The sequence below is a fragment of the Pezoporus wallicus genome, unplaced genomic scaffold, assembly GCF_028554395.1.
Source record: "Pezoporus wallicus isolate ANWC-B61680 ecotype Strahan unplaced genomic scaffold, APGP_CSIRO_Pwel_v1 contig_8006, whole genome shotgun sequence".
NCBI classification, from domain to species: Eukaryota; Metazoa; Chordata; class Aves; order Psittaciformes; family Psittacidae; genus Pezoporus; species Pezoporus wallicus.
In genome coordinates this window covers 1,623,117-1,648,768 of record NW_026635487.1, presented here as the reverse complement: position 1 = coordinate 1,648,768, position 25,652 = coordinate 1,623,117, and the positions used below count along the sequence as shown (strand labels likewise).

Here is a 25,652-nt window from a genome sequence, read left to right as displayed (position 1 = left end):
TGCTGAAACCCAATTAAAACCCTTGTGGTGGCCAGCGTGTCCATAGGAGCTCATGGGCCCTGCTGCCTCGCAGCACACCATGTGCTTCTGCTGTTCCCTAGTGCCGTTGCGTCCTGAATAAATAGATCCTTTGGGATTTGTCAGATAGATCCTTTTGGGGTTTACCATAGACAAACCAGAACCAAAACAGTAACAGGCTGAAGACCCAAACTGACACACACATGAATGTGCAGAGAGCCGCCCGTTCTGCAGTACTGAACATCATCCACAGCTGGACAATTAAATACATCTTCAACTCAGCCGCATTGGCACGTTAAATACATAGAATCCACTCGAACCTCGCATGTAAACTTTGTTGGGTACCTCCTGAAGAGAAGTGTAATGTAATACATCGATATTCAAGTACAAAGAGCCCCTGGGTTGCTTTGTTTGCACCAGGGAAAGAACAAAACTAGAGGTTTTGGGTAATCTGGTTTGCAGCCTCTTTAGGGAACAAAGGTTAAGAGCGTGGAGCCTCAGGTAAAAACATTGGGATTTGCTGCTGACCTTTTGTGTGTTAAAGGATTTGGCCTAAGAGGCTGGAAAATGATAGCACTGAGACTCTGTCCCCTGTCGTTTGTGTCCTGGTCTTGCTGCTGCTCTGGAGGGGGGAAGAAAGAGGTTAGAGCCCACAGTGGCATTGCTCAGTGTTATGGCTGCTGTGAGTTTTCCTCCTTCCCTTTCTCCCTAGATACTCATAGGCAGCATTTAGTGCAAGCCCAGGGACGTGCAGAGGGGTGGGAGGAAAGGATGCAGTCCCATAAGAGGAATCTAGAGCATCCTTTCCAGAGAAGACCTTGGTAAACATAAGCCACTTGGCCAGAACAGTTCTTGATTCCACCTCATAATATTGCAGGTCACCACCATGGTCTGGAGCCAGCACTGGCAGGAGAGAACTTACTGCATGAAGTGGAGAGGAAGTCCCATTCTGCCCACACCTGGATTTCTCTTCTCCGTCTCTCGTCAGTTAACCCTGACCTTGCAGGAAGACAATCCTATGAGCACAGCTATTGCTACCAACCTTATATACCACGATGGGGCATGTCTCATGCATGTTTGCAGACTTCAGAGCTCAGCGGAGGAAGGGGCGGTTTAACAGCTATTCTCAGGGATCAGGATCCTCAAAGTGACCAGCCCGAGGGCTCTGATAATAAGCAAGATGATCAAACCCAGTCACCAACCAGCCCTTTTCTTTGGCCTTTGAGTGACTGCTCCATCTGAACATCTAGTCCCTTTTATTTAAGGGAGCCTGACCAGCTTTTTGTTCTTCCTTTCATTATCAAGGGGACAAAGCTATTTCCTAGCCAGGGCTCCCTATGCTGGGGCAGCTGCAGCGCATGCTCCTTAGCACACACACTGCTCTCCGGGTCTGCAGAGGATGATGCTTTTGTGCTGTGCCCCATCCTCAGATTCAGAGGAGAAGTTTGAGCTGCCAGGACATGGGAACCAGCCTTTACAGAGCGGGGCCCTTCCTTTTGCTTTGTACACCCCAAGTTCCTCACCCAGGAGGAAAACCCAGTGAGAAAAGAGCCTGGGGGCTTTTCTGTGCCTGGTTGTGGAGGCTTTCCTTCAGGCCTGGTAAAACTGCTGGCTGGGAGCTGGGGAGGTGTGAGGGGTGTCCGGCTCCTTCTCCTCGGCTTCCCACAGGTTGTCATAGCTGAAGTCGCTCTGGAAGCTCTGGAGCTCAGCATAGTCATGGTAGGCTGAGGAGTCGCTGTGTGGGAAGCTGGTCTCTGGCAGGTCGTAAGTACCAACATCCCCATCTGCAATAAAACAGAGCAAAGCACTCAGAGCTCATGAGCAACCCAGCGGCTGCCTGCTCCTTTGCAAGCAGAGTACACAGGTGGGTCAGCAAAATCACAGCGCAGATGCAAGTGATCTAGCAAAGTGGTGGAAGTGTCTGTGCATCCCTACTCTGCTCTGGGGAGACCTACAGACTCTGTCAGACAGACAGAGGCAAGAGGCAGGGTGACACTCAGTCCCTCTGCAGGGGAGCAGGAGGAGGAGTGAGCATGTGTGAGTCCCTGTGCTCCCTCTCAGCCCTGCTTTGAATGATCCTTATGGAGACAGACACCAGCGAGGCAGTGGGCTGCAGCACCCAGTGGGCCTCCCAAGAGTCTCACCTGGTAGCTGCAATGAAGGGCCCAGATGTTCCTCTTGCAGAGAAGAGATCTGAAAAGAAATAGATGACTTAGTACTGCAGTGCTGATTCTCCACACCAGGGAATCAGAGCTCTGTTGGTTCCCCATCCCTGCTCTCCAAGATGCATCCCTGATGCCCAAGATGCAGTGACTGACCACTGTTCCAGCCTGGAGAAAGGCAGGAACCCCTGCATCCCCATGTATTCCCCCTGCAGCCTCAGACTGCATTTACAAACTCACATCTTCAAGATAAGAAGCATCAGGAGGCCGCAGCTGGAGATGGCATGAGGAGCTGTATGGAGGCACAGGCACCTCTCTGCAGTGACTGGGTAGGGGCTGGCAGTTCCTCTTCTGTAGAGAGAGATGGTCTCTGCAGGCGTTCACCTGTGCTGAGCCCGTCTGTCCATGACACTGCAGGAACTGAACCAAAACACTCCACATTTGGTGCTTGCTATGGACAGATGGGCAACACTGACCTGCTGCTTCCCACCTGTGAGCCAGCCCTGCTCTGACCAGACTTGGTAAACGCAGGTTTTCTGCCTACCTTACAAATTCTACTACATTCCAATCCTTGAAAGCCTCGATGGGGAAGGAAGAATGGCTGCAGGTCCCCCACAGTGACCCACAGAGGTGGTGGAAGTTGGCCAGATGTGAAGGCAGGAGGATGAAGACTACTGGCAGCTCAAGGGATGAAGGACAGAGACTCAGCATATTCCCGAGAGGTGAGTAAAACTAGAAACATAGCCTTTAACAGACATCCCAGCTGGGATTTTTTGGGGTGGATAAAGGGGTCTCTGTGTCTGACTCATCTCTAGTTTCTAGAGACTGGATGATCACATCTCAGCCTCTGTTTTGTGGTTTCTGGCTCTTCCTGGGATTGTCATGAGCATCCAGTGATAAGACTGGGGAAACCTGTTCCTCTCTGACTCTGTCCTGGCTTGACAAAACAGAGAACCTGCCCCACCCCAAAATGCAGCTTCCACATCCCGCTCAGGCTCAGGCAGACAGCAGGAAAAGAAATGGCCTGAGGCGTGATTTCTGGAGCCAAAAGCTTGTGTGCTGAGTCAAGCCCATAACCAGCAGCAGACACACTGGGTGCCTTTTTACCTCTTCCAGGAAGCTGGATCCTGCCACACTGCGAGCAGCAGAGGAGCTGGGGGTATAGGGGTCTGCATACAAGGGGGAGCGGGGCATGGCTGGCTTCTCCAAAGAGCTGGAAGCTGTTGAGGGCTGACTTCCCACCAAGCTCCATCTGTTCAGCTAAAAGGCAGAATTGAAACAGAAACATGACATGCGGTTCCCTACTTGGAATTCATCCCCAGGAGGGATCAGAGTGGGGAATCTCCCTGCAGCTAAAGTCCCAAATGCTGCTCAGTCATGAGGGATGACAGAGCTGGCTCCCAACTGTGTCCATCTGTGCTGACAAGGGGACTTCCCTGGGTGTAAGGCAGATGCACACTCACTTGGCATCACACACTAAAACAATGGACACACACTGGAAAGCTTGTGTTGGTTCAGGAATTAGTGCCCAACATCTCAGGGCTCCAAGGTTTGCTCTGTTTGTCATATTTAACCTCACTTCCTACAGACCATTTTCAAATGGAACTGGGTTTCACACCTTCCGGGTCAGTTCTCCCTGCAAATAGCGCTGTAAGGAAAGTGTGACCCATCCACCAGCTTCCCTGCTGCTTAAATCCTTCCCCTCCCCACCATGTCTAACCTGGGGCTTGGAGCAACCTGGTCTACTAGAAGGTGTCCCTGTGGCAGGGGATTGGAACTAGATGAGCTTTAAGATCCCCTCCAACCCAAACCATTCCACGATTCTCTGTTGCAGCCCCCTTACATTACTGAGGTCCAGATGTGGCAGGGGAGCTGCGGGGTGATGTTGCAAGCTGTGTGCAGAGTACGGCTCATTGTACACCGAGGACAGAAGCTCGCCGTTGGGGTTCTCAGGAATGAGGCTGCAGATGTTCCTCTCGGTGTCCTGGCTGGGCAGCTGCTGCCCACAAGGTCCACATTTGCCCTTGGACTTCCTGGCACTGCCTCCCCTCCGCAGGTCCTGTGCCAGGCACTGAAACAAGAAGATAGACCCTGGAGATGGCTCTTCTCAGGGCAGCCCTGGGCACACAGACCTGCCTGCAACCAGTGCAAGGCATTCCCCTGCTAGGGCACCATGCTGCACTCATGCATGGTCCTGCAGCCCATGCCCCAAGTGTTGCTCCCCATGCATGCACATACCTTTGGGCATATGTACGCTGCACAGGATTAGAGCAAAGGTTCTGACACCACCACCTCCTCCACCCACAGGCTTTTACTTTAGGATTTCCTGACCTCTGAACAGCCCCATTTGCCCTTTTGCAATCTGTACCAACAACCCTAATGCAGAGCAGAGTTTTGGGATGGGATTCCTCGGCAGACTTTTCCCTTATCAGCAATAACAAAGCTGAGCCAGGACAAATACAGGCTCCAGGCATGGATTTGTCACGCTGCATAGCAAACACTGACCACCCAGCTCATGGAAAGACCTCTCTTAGGCAGTGCCTGTCTTCACATTCATCCCAGGCTTTTGGGGGGTTCACTTACATGGAGAGGCTGGGAATAGCCAAGGGAGAGGGAGTCTTCAAGCACCCTGCTCTCAGGCATCAGCACGAAGGACTGCCCGTCAGGAAGAGAGCCACTGTTCTGGGAGAGGTGTGTTAAGGTGGCCACTCTCCCTCCTGACGCCCAGGAGTTGGTACGGCCATCAGAAGTGAGGGACCCTCTCCCACTGCCAGCAAGCTAGATGGGGGAGAAGAAGAGCATGTAGGAACAACCCTCTGGACACAGGCATGTCCCTCCCTAGTCCCATGTCCCACCACACAGCACTGTGACAACCTACGGCCAGGTTGAAGGCAGTAGGATGAAACCTACTGTCCGCTCAGGGGATGCAGGACAGAGTCAGGAAGAACCTGCAAGGGAAGGGAGGACTTCAGCAATATGGGGAACACTAGCCACAGACTCAGAAATAGACTTTTCCCAAGAGATGTGTCTTCTACAGGCACTCAGTTACCCTGCTTTTGAAGGAATATAATACAATATATGCCCATATAATGTAATAGAGCTTCCAAATAATTTGCAGGAATCAACAGCTCCCTGACAACCTTCAAGCAGAGGACTTGAAGCAAAGTCTGCTGTGTCACCAGAGATAGGTAGCAAGAGATAGGTCAGACAGGAGTGCTGGGAGGCAGGTATTGATTAGCTCACAACCCCACCTGGCTGGGATGCGGCAGCTTTGATCCCGGGAAACTCTCTGATCCAGAGAGGGAAGAGTCAGCGTTTCGGAACTGGGCTGTTTTGAGGCAGTAGAGCCACTCCTGGTAATCCTCATAGCTGCGGCAGGTCACCCGGATCGAGTTGATCAGTCGGCCTGTGGAAACATCACTCACTGCTCTTACTGGGCTTGATCAGAAATGAGAATCCTCTTGCTCCGTCCCTCCCCACGTTCTCCTGGGATCTAGAGACCTGGTGCAGGGGCAATGGGAATGCTCTGTCTTCAGTGCTGACCTTTGTGCACGTGGCTGAATGTAGGACAGGGGCAATCACAGCCTAGATCTAAATGAGGGGGTGCGGGTGCTGCTGGCTCACAGGCTCTTCCTGCCAGCAAAGCCAGGGCACAGATGTTCCCAGATTTCCAAGCAGTTCATTTCACAGAGCTTGGATGCTAACCCAGGATCATGGGCACAGATTGTCCCAGATTTCCAAGCAGTTCATTTCACAGAGCTTGGATGCTAACCCAGGATCACAGCCACAGCTCCTTAGCAAAACCAACCCGGATCATCACACACCTTCTATTAAAAAGGAGGTTTTCTCATTCTCTTCAAAAAGCACTTGGATGGCATTGAGTGGCAGCTCACCCTGTTGGAGAGAGAAGAGCCTTAGGAATGCAGAGCTGAGCACATCACAGCCCATGCCATATAGCAGACAGTGGAGCAGGGAGGACAACAAGCCTGCTTCGGAGTTGGAGCCTCTCCTGGCACCTGGCTGGCACCCCCATACTCTCATAGGAGTGGAGCACAGGCATGTTGGAGAACTCTGTCCCCAGACTTACTGCAGGAATGAAGCCTCGAGTGGCTGCACAAGGCACTTCTGTAAGCTCTGTCCTTACTAAGTCCCTCTTGAGCTTGGAAAAACACTCCTTCCCTTCTAGTCCTGTTTTCTACAGCTTCCCATAGTTTAATGACAGACCTCACTCTGCAAACATGGTCCTGAACGAGGGTTTAGAGGTGCTGGATTGGGACTTCCAGCCTTGCAAAGAGGAATGCCCACAATCCACACCCTGCAAAGCCTCACAAAGACAGGGTTGCACCCTATAAATGCCAGTTGGGTGAAATGTGAGCTCTTGTGCTAGACTAGGGCACAGTTGTGAATGCCACTCCTGTGATCCCAGTGGGGTCTGCGCTTGCATCCGTGTTCCTAATAGCAGGGCAGAGGAGCTAAATCAGTCTGTCATTGGCAAAACTGGAGTAAGAAGATACCATGTGCTATTCCCCCTATGTGCAATAGCACCTCTGTATGCACATCCACCACTGCTCTCTCTGCCATCACCCAGTGTCCCACGGTCATCCCCCTATCTGATGCTGTGCCAGGCCCAGCTCTCCAGTGATCCCCATGGGACTGGTAGGAATGGGACTGCTTGTTCCAGACCTCTTCTGTTCTGCTGCCAGGAGTCCTTTAAGTGTCATTGCTGAAGTTCAATTCCCTATGGGATTCAAACCGTGGCAGAAGGACCAAGGGTCTCCTCTTCCTTTGGGGCTCCCCAGGCTGAATTTTCCTTATGGAAATGAAACCAGAACTGGCATCCAGCTCAAGGTCCTCTCAAGAGGTGCAATCATTCAGGATTCCTTTGCCTCAAGTTTACAGGCTGCAAAACAAGGTGTCTAGCAGAAACTCCTCCTCATGCCCTCACTGCAAAGCTGCACAGGCCCTGGGGAACATGGCTGACAACGTGACAGCTTTGCCACGAGGGAAACGTGGAGCTCAACCAAGCACTGTGGTTTGTGGTGGCCAGCTGCCTCTGCAGCAGCCTGCGGGCACAAGCAGCCGGCTGTGGTTCTTCTCCTGCACCAAAGTGATTTATGGGCTGAGCAGTGCAGGAAGGCTGACCTTGGGAGGGAAAGCCCAGGCAGTGCCCTGTGACTTGTTCTCCCCTTGTGCTGTAAGAAATCATGGAATGGTTTGTGTTGGAAGGGAGCTTAGAGCTCATTCAGTTCCAACGCCCTGCTACGGGCAGGGACACCTTCCACTAGAGCAGGCTGCTCCAAGCCCCGTCCAACCTGGCCTCAACGCTTCAGGTGGTACAGACGCTGCAAGGCTGCATGTGGGGGGGTCCTGTGGTGCCTGCTCCTGCTTCTCCTCAGCTCTAGCACGTTGGTGCCCTCCTGCCACTAAGGGTGACTGCATAGGGCTTTCCCCCAGGCACCCAGTGCTCCAGCCTCCCTAAGGCAACAGCCCTTCATCCATGGGGACTATAGTCTCACCTAAGGAAGCACAGCAGCATCCCTCCAGTAACACGCTACAGAGAGCCCCTCCAGCCTTCCCTGGGCATGTCATGAACTTTCCCCTCCCCAGCAGCTCCCCCCCTTGCTGCTTCCTACCTTGCCCAGGGCCTTTTCCCACCAGCAGTGAGCCAGAGCTGCTGTGGGTAAGCCCCATCCCTGGCATGCTCAGCCCCTGCCTTCCCCTTCCCTGCCCCACACACAGCACTTGGCAGCAGCAGCTCCTGCGGGTTGTCTGAAACTGGAGAACAAAAGGGCCGGGCTATTCCTTCACACACAAATTGTAGGGCTCAGCGTCTGCTGCCAGGGAAGGGAAGTTCATTTGCAGAAGCCCTGGGAGAAGGAAGGCTCCTGTGCCCTGACTTGCCTGTGGAAAATCAGGTTCCCAGTGCAGTGTCACAGGCTGGTGAATCAGCCCCTTTGCAGAGCCCTGCCATTACCCCGGCACTGAGCCGCCCAGGGACCCACGCTCAGCACCGTGGGAAGGGAACATTGCATGGCCAGGGCAGACAAATCTGGTTTAAGCTTTCAAAAGAGATGAGTTAATCTGTGAGCCCAGCCCAAGGCCCCCTTACGTATGTTCCATTCCCAGGAGCTACAAACGTGTTCCCAAAAAACAAGCTCTGAGGTGTGTCACATAAGCCACCAGCTGCTGGAAAACACCCTCCAGTGTTGCATAGGGATGGAGGAGAGCTCTCACTGGTGTATGTGCCCTTCCTGCTGCAGGCACAGCATCTCCTCTGGCCAGGGGGATGCTCTATGCAGTCTTCCCTTGTGTTAAAAGCATTCCGCATGGCTCGGGGCCTAATGTAGACGTGGTGAAATCATGTGAAGAAGGACCCCAGGGAGTTCACATTGCATTTCGCAAGCCCTCAGTCTCTGCAGGGTTTCCTTGTCACTGGCTCCTCTCTCAGTGGCTAGGAAGGATGCTGCACGTGCAGGTTCACAGACAGTTCAGTGTTACTTTTGGTAAACAGGGCCAGAAAGCATGGGGCTGTTTAATAGCCATTGCAGTGATGACTCAGATGGACGTTGGCAGTCACATTTCAGGGCCATTCAGGCTGAAGGCAATGTGAATGCAGCTCCCATGGCCCACAGTGCTGCCTGTGCTGAGGCTCTCAGCATTGCACCCACAAGCAAAGACACAGCAGTGCACTAGAGAAGCAAATCTCACATCCCTGGGGCACTCAGACCTCCACATCCCTGCTGGCCCTTCCACTGGTGCCTTTGTTCCACAGTGCCAGCAGCAGCCTCTCTTCTCTGCCCACCAGCCAACTAATGCCTTGACCCTTCCCCATGAGCATCAGATGTGCTGCCTGAATGCTACCTGCTTCCAAGTGGTCCCACAGAGCCTGGGATGCAAGCCCCGCACTGGGATATTCTCTGGGGCTGTTCCAACTCCTGCCTTAAGCAGGCAAGCCAGATTCTGTGCCAGCATAACCACACAGAAACATGCCAGCCTCCCTCCTCCCAGAGACTCGAGATTCCTTGGCAGTCAGCTCCTTTTCCCCCAGGCTTTTGTAGGAGGGCAAGGTGTTTCTCATGGGAAGATAGCTTGCAAAATCCCTCTGCCTGCTGGCAAGGGAGCAGCTTGAGGGAAAGCCCTTGCCAACACAGAGAGCACAAGGGAAACCAGGTGGAGAAGGAGCAACAAGCCAAAGAGGTGCTGAAATAGCTGCTGTGGATGGGTGAGAGCAGGGAGGTGCTGAGCTTACCTTAAAACAGAGGCTGTTTTGTTCTTCAGATACTATCACCAATGTGGACGGGTAAAGCACCAGCAGCCGGTCATGCTGCTCCTTGGAAAGTAAAGAGGAAGAGGGTTGCCTGTGAACAGCCAGGCAGGGCTCAGATCTGGAGAGCCCTTCTCTTTGTCTGTCTGACAGCAGCCTGAGGCCGGGGCTTTGGAAACAGGGGCTCCATGGAGATCCCTGCCAGCTCCGGCTGCCAGCCCCGTCCTGCTAATGCTTTTATGCACATGCTGCCCCCAGGCACCACTCCTGGGACACGGGAGCCATAAAAAACATTTTCCATGAGCCAGGATATAGGTAAAATGACCCTTCAGGGACACATTGGATTAGTGGCAACGGGTAGGCAGAAGCCCGCACTTGTCACTCCATTCTAAGCCATGCTGACAGAAGGATGCTCCCCAGGGATGTGTCCTACCTGGAAAGGCAGATGCTGAAGCTTCACTTTGGAAACACAAAGGACATCGCCTAAGGATTCCCGTTGGGTCCCTCTCCAATCCTGGACAGGCATGTTCTGCACGGACCACCGCAGCTCCTCCTTCCCTATGGAGCTCTGCTTCCAGTCATTCTAGGGACAGGAGCAAAACTGAGAAGCAGGGTAGACATGCCCTCTCCTAAGAGCTTAGGCAACACACAGCACATCTCAGGACATGTTTCAAGTGTGGCAGAAGCAGGAAACAGTAAATAAATCTGTGCAGGAGTCAGTTTTCCAACTGGGACTGAATCCTTGGTACCTAGCATCATCTGTACCTTGCTTTTCAAAGGGGAATACCTCTGTTTTACACGTGGGGAGATGGAGACGGGGAGGGAAGTAAAACACCCCACAGAGACTGGAAGGGAAGACAAGTCTCTGGAGTCTGGTTTTCCAGGCCCTGGTCCCAGTCTCCTCCTCCTCCAAATGTTTTGTAAACTCGGGATCATTGCACGAGCAGCCAACTGGGTGAGAACTTCTCTGAACCAGCCCCAGACCTCTGCCCCTTCAGGGGCTGTGGTGGTGGCACCTCAGGGTCACAGCTCTCCCTTTCCACACACACCCCCTGCCTGGCCCTATTGCAAAACCTTCCTTTTTGCACCCTAAACCTCAGAGGAGGCTGCACAAAAGCCAAGCGCCTAAATTAGAAGCTGTTGTTAGGTCTTAGCAGTAGAGAGCATCCTTAAGGTTGCCATTCAGACTGAAATACCACCTCACTCTAGTGCTGATGGCACAGACCTAGGACCCTAAGGCCACATTTCCTCCCCAGGCAGAACATTCCAGAGGCTGCAGGGATTATCCCTCCTAGTGAATGTAGCAGGAGCAATACAGCATCCCCCCAGGTGGCCCATCTCTGTCTAGCTGAGCACACCTCATCATCAAAAACACCAACCTGAGAGAGGAAGGGCAAGCCAAGGCTTCCTCCATTTAGCTGGATCTGCTTCTCCAAGTGATAAAGCCACTGCTTCAGCTCTGACTCAGTGGGGCAGAACACGATAAGGGGATTCAGCAGAGGACCTAGGTATGTGAGACACAGGATGAGCAGAGCAGATAAGGGCACCAGCTGCAGCATCAACAAGTAAAGAGCTGGCCAGAGCTGTTACACTCAGCACATCACACATGGGCTGCCTGTCAGTGCATTGCTCTGTCAACATCAGCCCTTCCTGCCACTACCATCCCAGCAGGAATGACTCCAGCACCTTCCTTCCACCAGCCACATCTCACTCTGACCATGAGTCACTTTTCAGTCCAAACCCAGGCCAGCAACAAGAATCAAAGACAGCCCAAAAGTCAATATTGACATCAAGAGACAGATCTCAGCTTTAGAAGTCCATAGCAGCTTGTGAGAAGTATCTCTGCAGGCAGAGACTATCACACTGTGCTGCTGCAGATAGCCTAACTCAATGCAAAGTTTCATGCTACTTCTTACTTTCACTTTGGCACTCAACATGTAGAGCACTGGTAGCTTCCTGACACTCTTTATTTAGTGCTTCACCAAATACAATCTGTACCAGGCAAGCTAAAGCTGCTCTCAGACATACTCCTGAAGGGAGAAACAGCCCCTAAATCTTGTGGATGTGAATGTTTCCTGCTATCATTCACTTGCTAGCACAAGCAGAGAAGTCTCACACACCCTCTGCTCTTCACCACAGACACAACCTGGTGACGTGAAGGATCATTTCTGGCAGGCTGCAGGATGTATGCTGTGATTAATGATTTACCAGTGATCTCATGTTAAAGCATACTTGGTGCATGCTCGGTAAGATCTGGCTTTGAGGGACTTGGAAGCATTCAGATAAGCAAGTGTCCTGGGTAAAAGTGGTACTTTGCCCTTCTGTGGAGCCTTTCATCCCATAACTCCTGCATGATGCATGAACAATCGTTAATGATGACTTTGAAACACCAGTGTCTGACAGGAAATGCACTAACACAGACAGAGCAGGGGTGGGGAAACTGAGGCACAGACTCCCTGAGTGACTTTCCATAACCCCTCCGTTCAGATCCACTGCAGTCATTAGGTGTTAAGCATTACTGAGCATCCAAGTGCCTGTGTGCCATCGTGGCATCTTGTCTCCTCTTGCCTTGGTTTCCCAATGGGGATAAGGGGATTCCCTACTTCCTAGAGTTGCTATGATGGTATAAAAGTGTTATTAGCTTTATCTAGATATTCTGAATGGTTCTCTGGGCATCCAGGTCCCTATGGAAACAGCAGGAATTTTGCTGGTAGGGCATGACCCTTAACATGGCACTGCTTGCTCTGCCACCCCCCTCTAAGGCCAGCCTTTCAGACGTATCCTGAGGGCTGTTCACATTGCCACATCTAAACAGGGCCCCAAAGGAAGAGAAGTGAGAAAAGGAACTTCTGCCTAAGCCTGAAGCCTCAGACCTGCCTCAAGCTGGTGCAAGGAGCTGCTGGGGAGGCGGTGAAGAGAGGCTGCTGCTCATTCAGTTCCTGCCATTTCCCTCAGCCCCAAGGGCACGTTTGTGACAGGGTTGCTCACATGCTGAGCAAACTGTGCCGGCCCATGTGCTCTTTTCTTCTGCCCTGTCCTTCCTCTTTCCTTGCAAATGCTTCCAGAGGAACACTGGAAGTGAGAAAACCCTTTCCCAGAGCAGCAGCAGCAGACTATTCCCAGCCTGATCTCTGCCTGGTGACACGGAAACGCTGCCCCATTTGTAGAGGAGGGAGAGGTAACCCAAGGTGCTCAGGAAATGCATCAGCATCAGAGAAGGACCACAAAGCCAAGGTAATAGCCAACCATCATCCACTTCTCCATCCTGATGCACCCGTGATGGCTCCGAATGCTGCCAGGCTTGGCTCTTATGCTCCACCTCCACACATCCAGTGATCCTGCCGGCATCTCTGATGCACTGAACAAGCCTGGGAAGCGCAGTTTATGGGCAACTGCTGACGCCATGGAATTGCACAAGGGAATGGATGCACGTCTTTTATGTCTCAGGGTCATGAGACAAAAGAATTCCACCCTCAGCCTGTGTGGGGCCACAGACAAGGCTCTTATCCCCTCCATTCATGGATTCCACCCCCTGAAGCTCCACGGATCTCACTGATCTTGAGCTACCTGCTCTAGTGGAAGGTGTCCCTGCCCGTGGCGGGGGATCGGAACTGGCTGAGCTTTAAGGTCCCTTCCAAGCCAACCCATTCTATGATTCCCTGGTTTCTTCGTGTCACTGCTTCCTTCTATAGACAGCACTCTGTCAGAAGGGCTTTGGTTTGTTCATTCCCTCAGCAGAACATAAACCCAGCAAAGCTTGAGGCAATTTTCCACCCAGCCACACTCCTGCATGTTTTAATACAAGCGGAACAAGTCCATCCACCCCAGGGCAGACACCCCTGACTGGTTAGGCATGGGAGAAGCTTTCCTTCACTTCACAGACACCCAAAAAGGGCTGTAGGAGAGCTCTGCCTAAAACAGTGCAACCAGCCCTTAAAATCAATGGGTTGTTTGTCCCAGCTCCTCTTTATAATGGATGTAATCTTTTCATTTGAGTGGTCCTTGTATAAGCTTCTCTCTACCAGAGTACTCCAGAGTACACAGACAGGCCCTAGGACACAGATGAGCTTTCTTGGCTCTGTATCATCACTTCCTTCTGTGCACTTCATGCTTTAAAACTACTACTCGTGGGGGCTTGCAACTGCTGTAATCCAGCAGTGACTAAGCCAAAAGAAGCCTCCAGCCAAGCTGCAGACAGGTTGCTATCCAAGGAAAACCTTTATAAAGCAAGTTTAAAAAGCTCATGGATACAGGAGTGCTGGGGAAGAGGGAAGTGACATTGGGTCCTGCTGTTAACAGCAGAGGTAACTCACCTCTCAGCACTGTTTTCCACCAGAGTCACTTCCTCACCTCCAGGTTTATATGGTCACAAAAGGGAACTACCACCTTGTGCCCTGAGCACTAATCAGATGGAGCACAGGAGCATCCTTCCTCTGTGCTCCCTATCCACTCCCTTCCCTGCCTGCAGCCCTGGGCTTCACTGGTCAGGAGTTTAGAACCAGGGAAGCCTTGACGGGAAAGCTGGAAATGCTGGAAGAGCTTCAGCTCTCTGCAGCCTCCTTCCACAACATGTTCTTCTCTGGGACAAGGTCAGAGCAGGACAAAGTGCAGAGAGTCGTGATTCATACAGCCTCTGTTCTCTGCTCAAACTAAACCAAGAGGCACCGACCTGCAATGCGGAAAGCGTGGTCCTCCTGCCCAGTGCTCTTCCCAGTCTCCATTTCACACACACTCAGCTCTTTCAAAGGCAGCAGTCCCTGCATGAGGAGAACAAACCGTTATTTTGAGGGGCAGAACGCTCCCTTTACATCCCAAATCCTTCAGTTTTAAGGGAAACCTCATCAACATTCCGTAGGAGTGATGGGAATGACCATAAAGGAAAATTGAGCTTCCCAGTTTCTGTACCCCAGCCCTTCAGAGTCCCACAGTAACAAAAGCACAGGAAGACAAGTTTGTGCTCCCTGTCTCAGGCTTTCTAAACAAGCACTAATACTGACTGCTGTAATGTCTAGGGGCCAGTATTGGCACATTAATTCCTCTTTAATTCCTCTACAATTAATAAAGGAAGGAACTGTTTATAAAGTAGATGGGAGATCTTGTAAGACTGTTTGAACTGTGATGTCTTTCCTCTTGAAGGCTGGATGACTCGAGAGGTTGTGTTGGCATATTGCATTAACCTCAAGTCACCTAGAAAACAAGAAATCACTTCTAAAGGGAACAAATTTGACCATCATCGACAAAACAGCCACGCTCAGTTTTAGTTACTCATGTGCAGGGAGAGAACATTGAGGGCTTCCTGGTTGTTCAGTCACGATTTTTTTGCCTGCACGTGCAAAACAGCCTATTGTTATACACAGAATCCCAGAGTGGTTTGGGTTGGAGGGACCTTAAAGCTCACCCAGTTCCAATCCCTGCCACAGGCAGGGACACCTTCCACTAGAGCAGCTTGCTCCAAGCCCCTGTGTCCAACCTGGCCTTGAACACTGCCAGGGATGGGGCAGCCACAGCTTCTCTGGGCACCCTGTGCCAGCGCCTCAGCATCCTCACAGGGAAGAGCTTCTGCCTAAGAGCTCATCCTAGTCTCCCCTCGGGCAGGTTCAAGCCATTCCCCTTGGCCTGTCCCTACATCCCTTGTCCCAAGCCCCTCTCCAGGTTTCCTGCAGCCCCTTTAGGCACTGGAGCTGCTCTAAGGACTCCCCTTCAGGAGCCTTCTCTTCTCCAGGCTGAACCAGCCCAGCTCTCTCAGCCTGTCCTATTTTGAGCAATAAGAGCTCTGACCCTTGCCCAGGCACAGCTCTCTGTGCTTGGTATCCCCAGGTAGCCTGAACAGCTCCCATCTCTGGTCCTGCCTGCCAGCCCTTCACAAGCCCCCATGCTACCTCTATCCTTCATCTCTGCCCACAGACAAGGCCAAGAACCCAGGTGAACTGAGGTTGCCCGGGTACAGCCCTTAGGAAGACATGCTCTCTTCCCCTGAGGGATGCCCTACCTGGTATGTGAGTCCATTGGAGCCCACAGACTGGAAGTACAGGTACGACTGGAACAGCTCCAAGAAGCAGTCATTCACCTCCTGCAGAAAACATATTTTGGGGTTTATCTCAGGTCACCTTCCTCATCCCAGCTTCCCTCTGCACCTCACACTGGTCTGTACATGGAAAAGCCATAGGCTGCTTATCCAAGGGCCACCACCACATCACTGCTGGTGGGTCTGAGCACGAAAGCATGACCCAGGTCCCCACTGGGATAGGAACCAGTGTCACCAGCCACTCCTGGGAAAAGAAACCCCCACAAACAAGCGCTGCAGCTTACCTGGCAGTGCTGGAACTTAAACTTGACCTTGGAGTAATAGATCATCTTGCCCAGATTCCTGACAACCGTTTTCCTCCGTCCCTTCTTGAACAGGCTGGGGAACCTCTGGTCCAAGTTCTCCTTCTGGTTTTCCTGGTTCTGAATACTCTATACCAAGAATTCCAGATAAAAACCACATCAGAGCCAGCGGGGTGATGTCTGGAAGAGGCATTCCCAGAACATCTTCCCAGATGGGTTCCTCAGAAAAGCTCCCTGGGCATGTGCCCGCGTCCGGCTGTTTGTTGTTGGGTCTCCATGCCAGCGCGGAGCTGAGGTTTGGTTACTTCATTCTCCCTATGCAAGGGGAGACAGTGACCTAAAGGGAGGCTTTCTGGGTTGGGAAGAGGGGGTGCAGAGCACATCCTACATTTAGGATATCCCTACATGATCTCCTGCCATCCTGATCAGATTCTCTGCAACAAGGACTGCTCAAGGCTCAGCAAGCACAGCTTGCCTTCCCCTGGGGTTAGTGGAAAGGTTTCTTTTGCTCTGCTTCCACCTGGATTCCTCAGCATTCCCATCTGCTCGGATCCCTTGGTTTCTCCAGGTAGAATCTGTTGTTCCAGACACCCAGACCCTTGTGAGGCAGAGTCCCACAGCCATATGAGAAGATGCAAGGCTCTGAGTTGAGAAGCTGCTTATTGTCAGTGCAAAAAGGCAAGGAAAGCCTGCATGAGAGCAAGGGCTGATGTGAGAGGGAGACAGCACTTAGGGCTGGGGCATTCCCTTAATTCCTGCATTCTGGTTGTATGGAAAGTCTTCCTTTTGTGTCACAGCACAAACCCACATCCCTATGGCACTTTGCTGCTCACAGCCCAGGGCTGCTGTTGCACTGTGTGGATACTGCATGGATCCAGGGATGAAAAGGTCTCCCTGGAGTTTCTTTGGGGAGAATGGTTTTGTTCTGGAGGCTTGGCTGACATCCTTGGGATAAGGGAATGGCTGTACCCTAACAAGGCCATATTCCCCCCAGGTCTACACCCCACTGGAGTCTTAAATGTCAGCTTTGTTAGGCACATCAGGCTCTGGGTATTCATTCCCAAGCAGGAAGGCAGGAGGGAAAGGTTAGGTCCCGATCCCCAGACTGTGGGGCCGCCTTGGTGGGACCCCTGGGGATACTTCCATGGCCATGCTGGAGCTGGGACACAGGGCATAGCAGCGGCATGCAGCTCCCCATATCCAGACAGCATTTCCAGGAATGAGCATGGAGAGGGCTCCGCACGGATCCTGTGTCAGCCGTCACCCCGTGCACCAGCACTTCCAGCGCTTCCCAACCTGCCCGGCTGCCCATTCCCGGTGCGCTGTGCCAAGGAGACAGCTGTGTAAGCTCCGTGATAAATGGAGAGCAGCAGAGCCGAGCAGAGCTGTCTGCTGGGGCCTCCGTGACTCAACCCTCCGGCATGAGGTTAACCCCCCTCGTACCCAGAGCAGGGCCAGAGGGGAGCTGGTAACCTAATGCTGGCCCTTTCACCTGCAAAGCTTGGGGCTCCTTCCACTGACTGGAGGAAACTCATTTAAAGACACACATTAACCCCTTCCCTGCTCAGCTTTTTCCCACCGGCTCCATGCCATTCCCATGCGGAGCACCCCTGGAGCTGGGAACCTGCTGGCTGCCAATTCGTGCTCTCACCGAGAGGCAATTACACGTAGGAAAAGATTACATGTGTGCTCCAAGCTGCTGTCAGAACAAAGAGCAATGGATCACCTGACAGCAATAACAAAACACTGCTGGGATAAGGGAGAGGATAAAGCAATGGAATTATGGACACAGCGACAGCAGCAGCACCAGCTGCCTGGGCAGTGAGGCTGCCCGGAATATGGCAGCCAAATCCCCCTGTAAAAAGGAAGGCCACAAGTAGTAAAAGCAACCATGGAGCTGGGAATTCAGCAGTAGTTTAGGGAAAGAGCTCAGCCAACCCACCAACTTCCATGGGGATCCTGCAGGGGTCAGGAGGGAAAGGGAAAGCTTCTACTGCCACGGTTCACGGGGCAAGGAATAAATGAAACGGAATACCTCCTGCTCCCAAACAAGAATCAGGAAACTCTGGCTTGCAAGGGTTTGCTGCAAGGCTGAGATGACAGTGGATAAACATAGGGGCATCTCCAAGCCCATGGGCGACATGGGATCATATCGCTGAACTCTGCTGCCCTTTCAGCTGTAGGACCCCTCTGCCCCATGTCACACAAGTCTTTCAAGCTCCAGTCTTATCACTCACGATCAGACATTGTGGTTTTGCAGAAAGAAATGGGGCTGTTCATGTCTTTTATATTTTCTTCCCAGGTCTTTCCTGTTTTTTTTTTTCCACCAATTTCTTGTCCTTCCCTGGAGTGCCACTGTTAAATCCCAAATGAATATGCACGTGCAAGAAGCTCATCTGCTTTGTCCATACAATTCCAGACTGATTTGGGTTGGAAGGGACCTTAAAGCTCATCCAGTTCCAACCTCCTGCCACGGGCAGGGACACCTTCCACTAGAGTAGCTTGCTCCAAGCCCCATCCAAGCTGGCCTTGAACACTGCCAGGGATGGGGCAGCCACATCCATCTGCAATGCCTATGGTTTCTTTGCCCTCTATTCCCAGAAGCAGGCTGTCTAGCACTGTAAGGTTAACCTTTGTAAGGTTAATGGTGCTTCCCACAAACTCCTCATCATCTGCTTAGGTCCAGTAGCAATTTCCCAGGGTATGGATTACTTGCCTCTGGAGGAAACAGCTCCTGCTGAGTCTTAGATGTCTCTGGGCTTGAACCCACAAGTGCATTCCTTTGCTCTTTGAGGGATTGAGACAGAGCTGGCCAGCCCCCAGAAAGCAGCGCTGGGAACCCCATGATGTCCTGGGGGAGTCAGGGACCAGAGCTATCATAGCCTCCTCCATGCGCATCACTTATCTCCCTGGCCCATGCATCCCCTGGCACCATAGGGATGCCACAGAGCACAGCCAGAACAAAAGGGAATTGGCATTTATCATTCCTCTGAAATCCTCCCAGCCTGCTGCTTACTCCCCTGGCTGGGCTGGGTTGGTGGCAAGCTCTCTCTTCCCCCATTCCCATCCCTATCAGTGCTGATTCTGTCAGCTCAGCTGGGTTTGAGGCAGAGCAGAGCATTGGCAACCTGGTTTCTCTCTGGGTTCAGTGAAGCAGCAGGTCTCTGGCAGTGCAAGTGCCCTGACATGTTCTCCCCCTGCCTCCAATGCCTCATCCTACAGGTAGAGCAAGTTAATTAACCTGCCTCAGCCCCTGCAGACCCCAGTGACTCCCAGCTGAATCACAGCCCTGGCAGCAGGAAGAGCTCAGCCTCTCGATGTGCCCTGGGGCTCCAGAAGCTGCTGTTTAATGATAAAAGCAGCAAATGAGAAGCAAGGCTCCCCTGGCACATCCTCCCCCTTTGCTTCTGCTTGGCCTTCATAGAAGCTGGAACTGGGAGGTGTGGGAAACAGGGCATGAGGTTGGTGGGAGCAAAAGGTGCTGGTTTCATGGCAAGGTCCAGAGGGAATGTGATTTTCATGGAGGTCACTTGCCCCAGCCCCAAACTTCCTGCCATGGCCTGAGGTTTGGTGATCCCATCTCCTCTGAGATTGCATCGGAAGAGTCCTGTGCTGATGGTTCCTTTCTATCCCACCCCCTCTTATCCCAGCCCTTCCTGCTCTTGGAGGTGTTTCTCCTGAAAAGGCAGGAATGGGAAAAGGGCAAAGCCAAGGCTTTCTCCAGGCCACACAAGAAGCTTGTGGCTGAGTTTGAACCCCATGTGCCCCAGGCGAGGGTAACATCCAACCCATCGCTCCACCCTCCTTCCTTCCCTGGAGAGATCCCACACTCTCCTATGCTCCCAAATGAGTAATCTTGCAGTGACCTTTGCTCTGTCAGCCCCAGGACCCGCTAACATGACACCTTCTCCAGCAGAAGGATCCAGGATCCATCTAGGACCTGGTCCCATCCTTTGGGATGCCAGCCGAGTCCTGCAGGGAACGATGCCCACACCATGTTCCCATTACTCCCATTCACAAATAATAGGCAGGAGCATGAAACATTCCCAGCTCCCCTGTGCTTCCCATCTCAGCGCAGACACAAGTCCCAGGAGAGAGGATGACACTGTCCCATGGCCACCTCGTAAGCCAGGAGGAGGATCCCAGCCCTGCTCCCTTCTCAGGCCCCCATGAGGAAAAGCAAAAGGATTGGAAAGGGCCAGCATGGGAGAGGCTGCATGGAAAGGGACTGAAGAGTCCCTGCTTGTAGGGAGCAGATGTTGGAACCTCTGTAGCAACCCAAAGTACATGAGAACTGCTCAGAATGGGGTCCAGCACCTCATCACCAGTGAGATCCACCTAACCTGCAGCTTGAAACCCAAGAGATGATGCCCTGCTGCTGACCTGCACTGAAATCAGCTCTAACAGCTGTCTGTGCCTCAGTTTCCCCTTCCCCTATATCCACATATCGTATTGCCAGGCAGTGGGGGAGATGCACGCACAGTACAGCCAATGGGCCCCAAAGCTTAATCTGCATCCCTGTTTTACCCAAAGGGGCTGAGAAAACATCTTAGGGTTCATCATTTCACCTCTGCTTTCCCTGAGCAGTGCTGGGAAATGGGCCATATGGCTACAAGGCTGGTACGTGCCTGGGACAGACCTGCCCTTCCTGCTTACCTTCCCAAGGCTTATTGCTAATACACTGCTGCTCCGTCTCATTCCAGCGTGGGAATGAATCATCCCACCTTTAAATGCTCGCTCTGATTTTCCCCTTCTTTCACAGGCTACACAGCACCAAAAGAAGCAAGGGCAAAGGGGATGTGTGGGGGATATTCCCACCATGCTGCCTGCTTGGCTTTCAGCAGCATCCTCCCACCCCATCATACGTTTTGGGTGATGGAAGGGTCACCACAACACCTCCATGGGGATGTTGGGGCACAGGGCTTATCCCTCCCTGAGATAGACCTGCTGCTACCTCCAGATCCAGATCCATCTGTCCTCTGATGCACAGCACTGTCCTTGGGTGGGAATAATCTCTGGGAGCAGTGGGGATAGGGGCTGGATGTGTTTGTACTTGCCTTTCCTGGAATATACTGCAGGATTTTGTCTGTGGTCGTATCTCTCTCCTGCCCTCCTTCTATCCCAAAAAAGCTGGGCAGTTTCTTCTTGCCATTTTGTCTACAGAAGGGAGAAAAGAAACCCAAAACACATACATGCAAACACACATCTAGGCTGATGCACGCTGAATTCTGCCCTGGAAATCAGGAAGCCATAAAACTAAGCAAGCAATTTGTCATGGGCTTTCTCATCTTCCCAGTACAGTAAAGGGCTGATAAATAGCCTTGGAGAAGTGGGATGGGGTTTGTGCTGCGCTTGTTGGCGTGTCTTTGCCTTTTCATCACCAAAGGATCAGATGGGCTCATTGGTGTCTCCAAATCAGTGCAGGGACCAGATGTTCCATTGCAAAACAAAGAGCACACCCAATCCTGACAGCTATTCCAAAGCCCCTGGAGTGGAGATGCATATGTACACATACACCACTATATAGTCACAAAGAGGCTTGATTTCTATCTTGGTGGATTTCTGTCTTTCCTTGCACTCCCAGCTCCTCCTTGCAGAGCAGTCACCAGTGCTCTGTTGGGACTTCCCAGGAGTTGCTCCATCTCCACCAGATTGCAGTGTTTGGCTCAGCAGAAACCAGGCTTATCTCCATGGAGAGTATGGGAAGTGGGAGTCAGCAGGGACAGGAGGTGCTCTGGGGCTCGGCTGCTCCCCTGCAGCCACCCGATGTCAGCCCTCCAGGGTCCACATTCCCCCTCTTTTATCCCACAGACTCCCACAGGTTTGCTCCCAGCACAGGAGGCCAAGGGGACAGTTTCAGTGTCTCCTTTTGACAGAGCAGAGTTTATGGGGTTTGTCTCAAAACCCAGCATGAAGCATAGTCAGGGCCAGCAAGTTTGTAAGGAATCACCCTGGTTCCCAACAGAGCTCCTTTCCAGACTGTAGCATTTAGGATGAGGAGCACTCTGCTTTGTGTATGCTTAAGTACCGGCAGGGATGGGAGCATGGGAAAGGCTGGAATCATATAATCATGGAATAACAGACTACTTTGGGTTGAAGGGGCCTTAAAGCTCATCCAGTTCCAATCCCTGCCATGGGCAGGGACACCTTTCACTAGAGCAGGTTGTGCCAAGCCCCATCCAACCTGGCTTGTTCCACACTCCCCGCTAGGCTGAGGTCCATCAGTGGATACCTGAGCTCTGCCCTAGCCAGCCCAGCACCAAAGATCCCAAAGGATTTCATGGACATTTCCAGCTGTGCCTTCACTCAGGGTTCCAAACGCAGCTCAAGGGGCAGAGTGCTGGGATTCGGGGCTTTCTGCCTGAACTCAGAGGAGGTTGGAATGTCATTCTTTCACAACAGAGCACCACGACTCTGGTGTCATGAGTAAAAACATCGCAGGTAAAACAAGGAGTGTTCACTCTGCACCTTGCCCTGCCTGCTCCGTGGAGGGGAGCTTTAGTTTTCCAGCTGAAATCCACTAAATCACGCTTCTCCCAGGCGCAATGTGCTCGGATACACTGCCGGCATAGCCCTGGAACTCCCTACCAGCCAGTTGTGGGGCGCTCATTGCGCCTGGCACTGTCTCATGAGCCCATTCAAACCCCATTTCTGCTGAGCACACAACTCCCGGCTTTCCCAAGCGGGGCTCAGCCCCATCCTGCACGCTGCATCCCAGGGGAAAAAAAAAGCCAGCAGGGAAAGGCAGCAGCGCTTGGAGAGCAGCGCAGGGTAAAAGCGAAGTGTACTTACTCCTTCTTCAGCGAGGGCTTCCTCCTGAAAGAGCCTCGGAGCCTGCCGGGTGCTTGAGGAACACAAGTTATGTTCCCCATGCCGGCAGCGACCGGGAGCGCCCCGGAGCAGCGGGATCCGTGTGTCCGTGTGTCCGTGTGTGTCACGCAGGCGCTCCCCTTCCGCCCGCCGTGACTCGGGTGGGTGTGAGCTCTGCGAGGCTTTGGGCTGAGGTTCCTGCCCCTGCCCCTGCTCCTGCCCCTCTCTCTCCCGCCCCGCTCCACGCTGGGAGGAGCAAGCCAGGCCCCGGGAAGCGCGGGCAGGACGGCATCCCTGCGGGAGCGCTGCCGGGGAGCCCCGCTGCATGGTCCCGGCAGCCTCAGTCCTGGTTTGGAATGGGGCTCTGGGATTTCTCCGGGACAAACCGGTGCCCTCAAGGGGGTGAATCCGGCTTCAGAGCCCATCTTTCCTGTAAAGAGGAATTAAGCGCAGAGTCCTCTGCTCTGGCAGTGCCTAAAGGGGCTGCAGGAAACCTGGAGAGGGGCTTCTGTAAGAGCAAGTAGGGACAGGACAAAGGGAACGGCTTTACCCTGCCAGAGGGGAGACTGAGATGAGATCTTAGGCAGAAGCTCTTCCCTGTGAGGGTGCTGAGGTGCTGGCAAAGGGTGCCCAGAGAAGCTGTGGCTGCCCCATCCCTGGCAGTGTTCAAGGGCAGGTTGGACACAGGGGCTTGGAGCAAGCTCCTCTAGTGGAAGGTGTCCCTGCCTGTGGCAGGGGTTAGAACTGGGTGAGCTTTAAGGTCCCTCTAACCCAAACCATTCCATGAATTAAAAACCCAGCAGTGCTTAGATGGAGTGACCAGAGTGACCACCACGCACTAACATTCCTCACTGGCAAACAGGACAAAGCTGGAGTCCCTAATAAATGCATCTGGAATGTTATTCCAAAAGGAAATCAATCACTGATCAGTTCAAGCAGAAGCAAAAAGGATGCAGAAAGATAATAGCAGTGATCGATTGGTGTTTAAGCTTTCTCTGAGGTGGTTGTATTGGTGGAAAAAGTCCCTGCCTGGATTAAGGTGAATCAAAGAGTATAAAAATATAACAAATAAACAGGCAGTATGTATTGAAATCTAGGAATTATGGGAAATTGGTAGAGGAATCAATAAAGGATGTATGTGACAACGTAACTAAAGGGATATTTATAGAGGAAATGCTCTCAAAGGCTCCTGACCATGATAAGTCCCTTACTCTGTGGAAATAGAAATAATACGAGTGAGTAGTTAACGACAATCCAAAAGGTAGATGCAGAACAACTATTCCTGTTTTATAGCTTGGAATAAACGCAGGCAGCATAGTCATAGGAAATGACAAACTCCTTTTCATTCCATGGGACTGCGGGTGGCTGCTGGAAAGTGAACAGGAAACTTAGATCAGAAGGTTCAGAGAATTCATGTCAAAGTGGTTTACAAGACCCAAAGAACAAAGATCTTATACCAAAGTCTTGCAGGACCATGGAATTCAGGAAGAAATTGCTTAAGTTACTGGGGATGCTGAGATTTCAATGGATAAAGAATCCTGGTAGTTATGGGTTTGTCAGTGCCACTGACCCCTAGGAAAATGATGTTAGAGAGTTTGATTCACTTCAAGAATTAAAGGAGGAGAATCTAAGTTCATACAAATCAACTTGGGGCTACGGGAATTAGATCTTGTCCAAGTAATTGAATTGCAGTTGAAAAACATCAGGTTTAGTTAATAGAAACAGTGCTGATCTAAGGGATGACTCCAAAGCACATGATGTGACACATCTATGGAGCTAGGGAGACTCCGAGGCACAAAGACCGTAAGATCCATAGATCTCTTACAGACTGACCAGTCAGCGAGAGTCAATAGCAACTCTAAGGGGGAATGTTCCTTGGGAAGAGCATTCCTATCCTGCTCCAGGAAGCAGGGTTTGTCCCTAGGGACAGCCCAGCAGCTCCATCTTGCTATGGGAGCAGAGAGGCTACAGGGAGGTGGGTGTAGAATCTGCATGGGGAGCAGACCTGTGACAGCCAAGAGACAACAGGAAGAGATGCACAGAAAGTGAGGCTAGGAGCCAAGCTGAACCTGGAGCCTGAGTTTCCTGCTTTATTAACAGGAAAGGTTCCTTCTTACCTGAACAACTCCCAGAGGACTGGGATGCTTCTTCAACAAAGGATGAAGCATTTGACTCAGAGGTTTGCTATGTGAGGTCTTGGACAAAACGGGTGTGTTAGACTCTATTAGCATCCACCTTGACTTGGAACGGAAGTCACCTTGCTCTGACAAAGTCCACATATCCCCCAGCAGATAACTGTACAGGCAGGCAACACTTGCCCAGAGAGAGCTGCTGATAATGGACACGCCATAACATTCCCTTTCTGTTGCATAGTCCATTAACCTTCATAATCCAGAGTCAGACACCCCTCTGGAGGGCCCCTCGCCATGATTTTGATGGCAGGGGGCTTCAGCAAGCTCTGTCCTCCCTGCACAGCTGTGAGACACCAATCCACCAGCAAACCCACAGCCCAGCACCTCCTGGCGCAGCCCAAACCTCGCCGTGAACAGCAACAACTGTGTTTGCTTCAGGAAAAACATGAGTCCCGTTAAGACCCATGGCTAACACGGTCAGCACTGTGACCAGAAATGTGCTGTTCCTAACGTGTTTGTCCTACGTACAACCTCACAGCTCAAACTAGTGATGTAACTGCCTCTTTCCTGCTGTTATTGCAGTAGGAGAGAGGCAAATATGCAATATACCTACAAATATGCTTCCTTTTATCACTGGGACACCGGTGACATGACCATGGCTGGTAGGACCGATGTGACCAGTGGTTGAGGGCAAGTCCTGTTCTCCATGTGCTTGGTAAACAGCTCTCCCAGCCCCTCATTGCTCTGCTTCCAGGAGGGCCTCAACCGGGTGGCTGCAGCCTTTAGACAGACTTTTACAGCAGGATAGTTATTTATAGCAGCCTGAAACAGAAGCAAGAGCCTAGAGAGCAGCAAGAAAGAGGACACGGGTGGCGATGGCCAAGCCTGGCGTGCCGACCGTGCAGCATCGCGGCTTAACTGCAGGGAGTGCAGCACACA

At 52.2% G+C, this 25,652-nt stretch overlaps 1 protein-coding gene across 1 annotated transcript; it reads right to left on the bottom strand.

The window, feature by feature from the left end:
* Positions 1 to 210: 210 nt before the first annotated feature.
* On the bottom strand, positions 211 to 22,790 carry PLEKHN1 (pleckstrin homology domain containing N1). The gene is made up of 16 exons (XM_057432341.1): positions 22,564 to 22,790; positions 20,829 to 20,928; positions 15,754 to 15,900; positions 15,434 to 15,514; positions 14,114 to 14,201; positions 10,824 to 10,948; positions 9,878 to 10,027; positions 9,430 to 9,510; positions 6,005 to 6,074; positions 5,432 to 5,586; positions 4,764 to 4,958; positions 4,024 to 4,251; positions 3,288 to 3,440; positions 2,421 to 2,600; positions 2,163 to 2,211; positions 211 to 1,802 (listed from the first exon to the last, which is right to left on the bottom strand). Exons 1-16 carry the CDS (start codon positions 22,641 to 22,643, stop codon positions 1,609 to 1,611), a joined length of 2,076 nt encoding a protein of 691 aa, XP_057288324.1. The 5' UTR covers positions 22,644 to 22,790; the 3' UTR covers positions 211 to 1,608.
* Between the last annotated feature and the right edge of the window lie 2,862 nt (positions 22,791 to 25,652).

Excerpts from the sequence above, each read along its gene's own strand:
- PLEKHN1 (XM_057432341.1), bottom strand. The coding sequence starts at position 22,643 with ATGGGGAACATAACTTGTGTTCCTCAAGCACCCGGCAGGCTCCGAGGC. Across the intron at positions 6,075-9,429 it reads AAAACAGCCTCTGTTTTAAG|GGTGAGCTGCCACTCAATGC; the intron begins GTAAGCTCAGCA and ends TCTCTCCAACAG. Across the intron at positions 2,601-3,287 it reads GATCCAGCTTCCTGGAAGAG|TTCCTGCAGTGTCATGGACA; the intron begins GTAAAAAGGCAC and ends GTTTTGGTTCAG.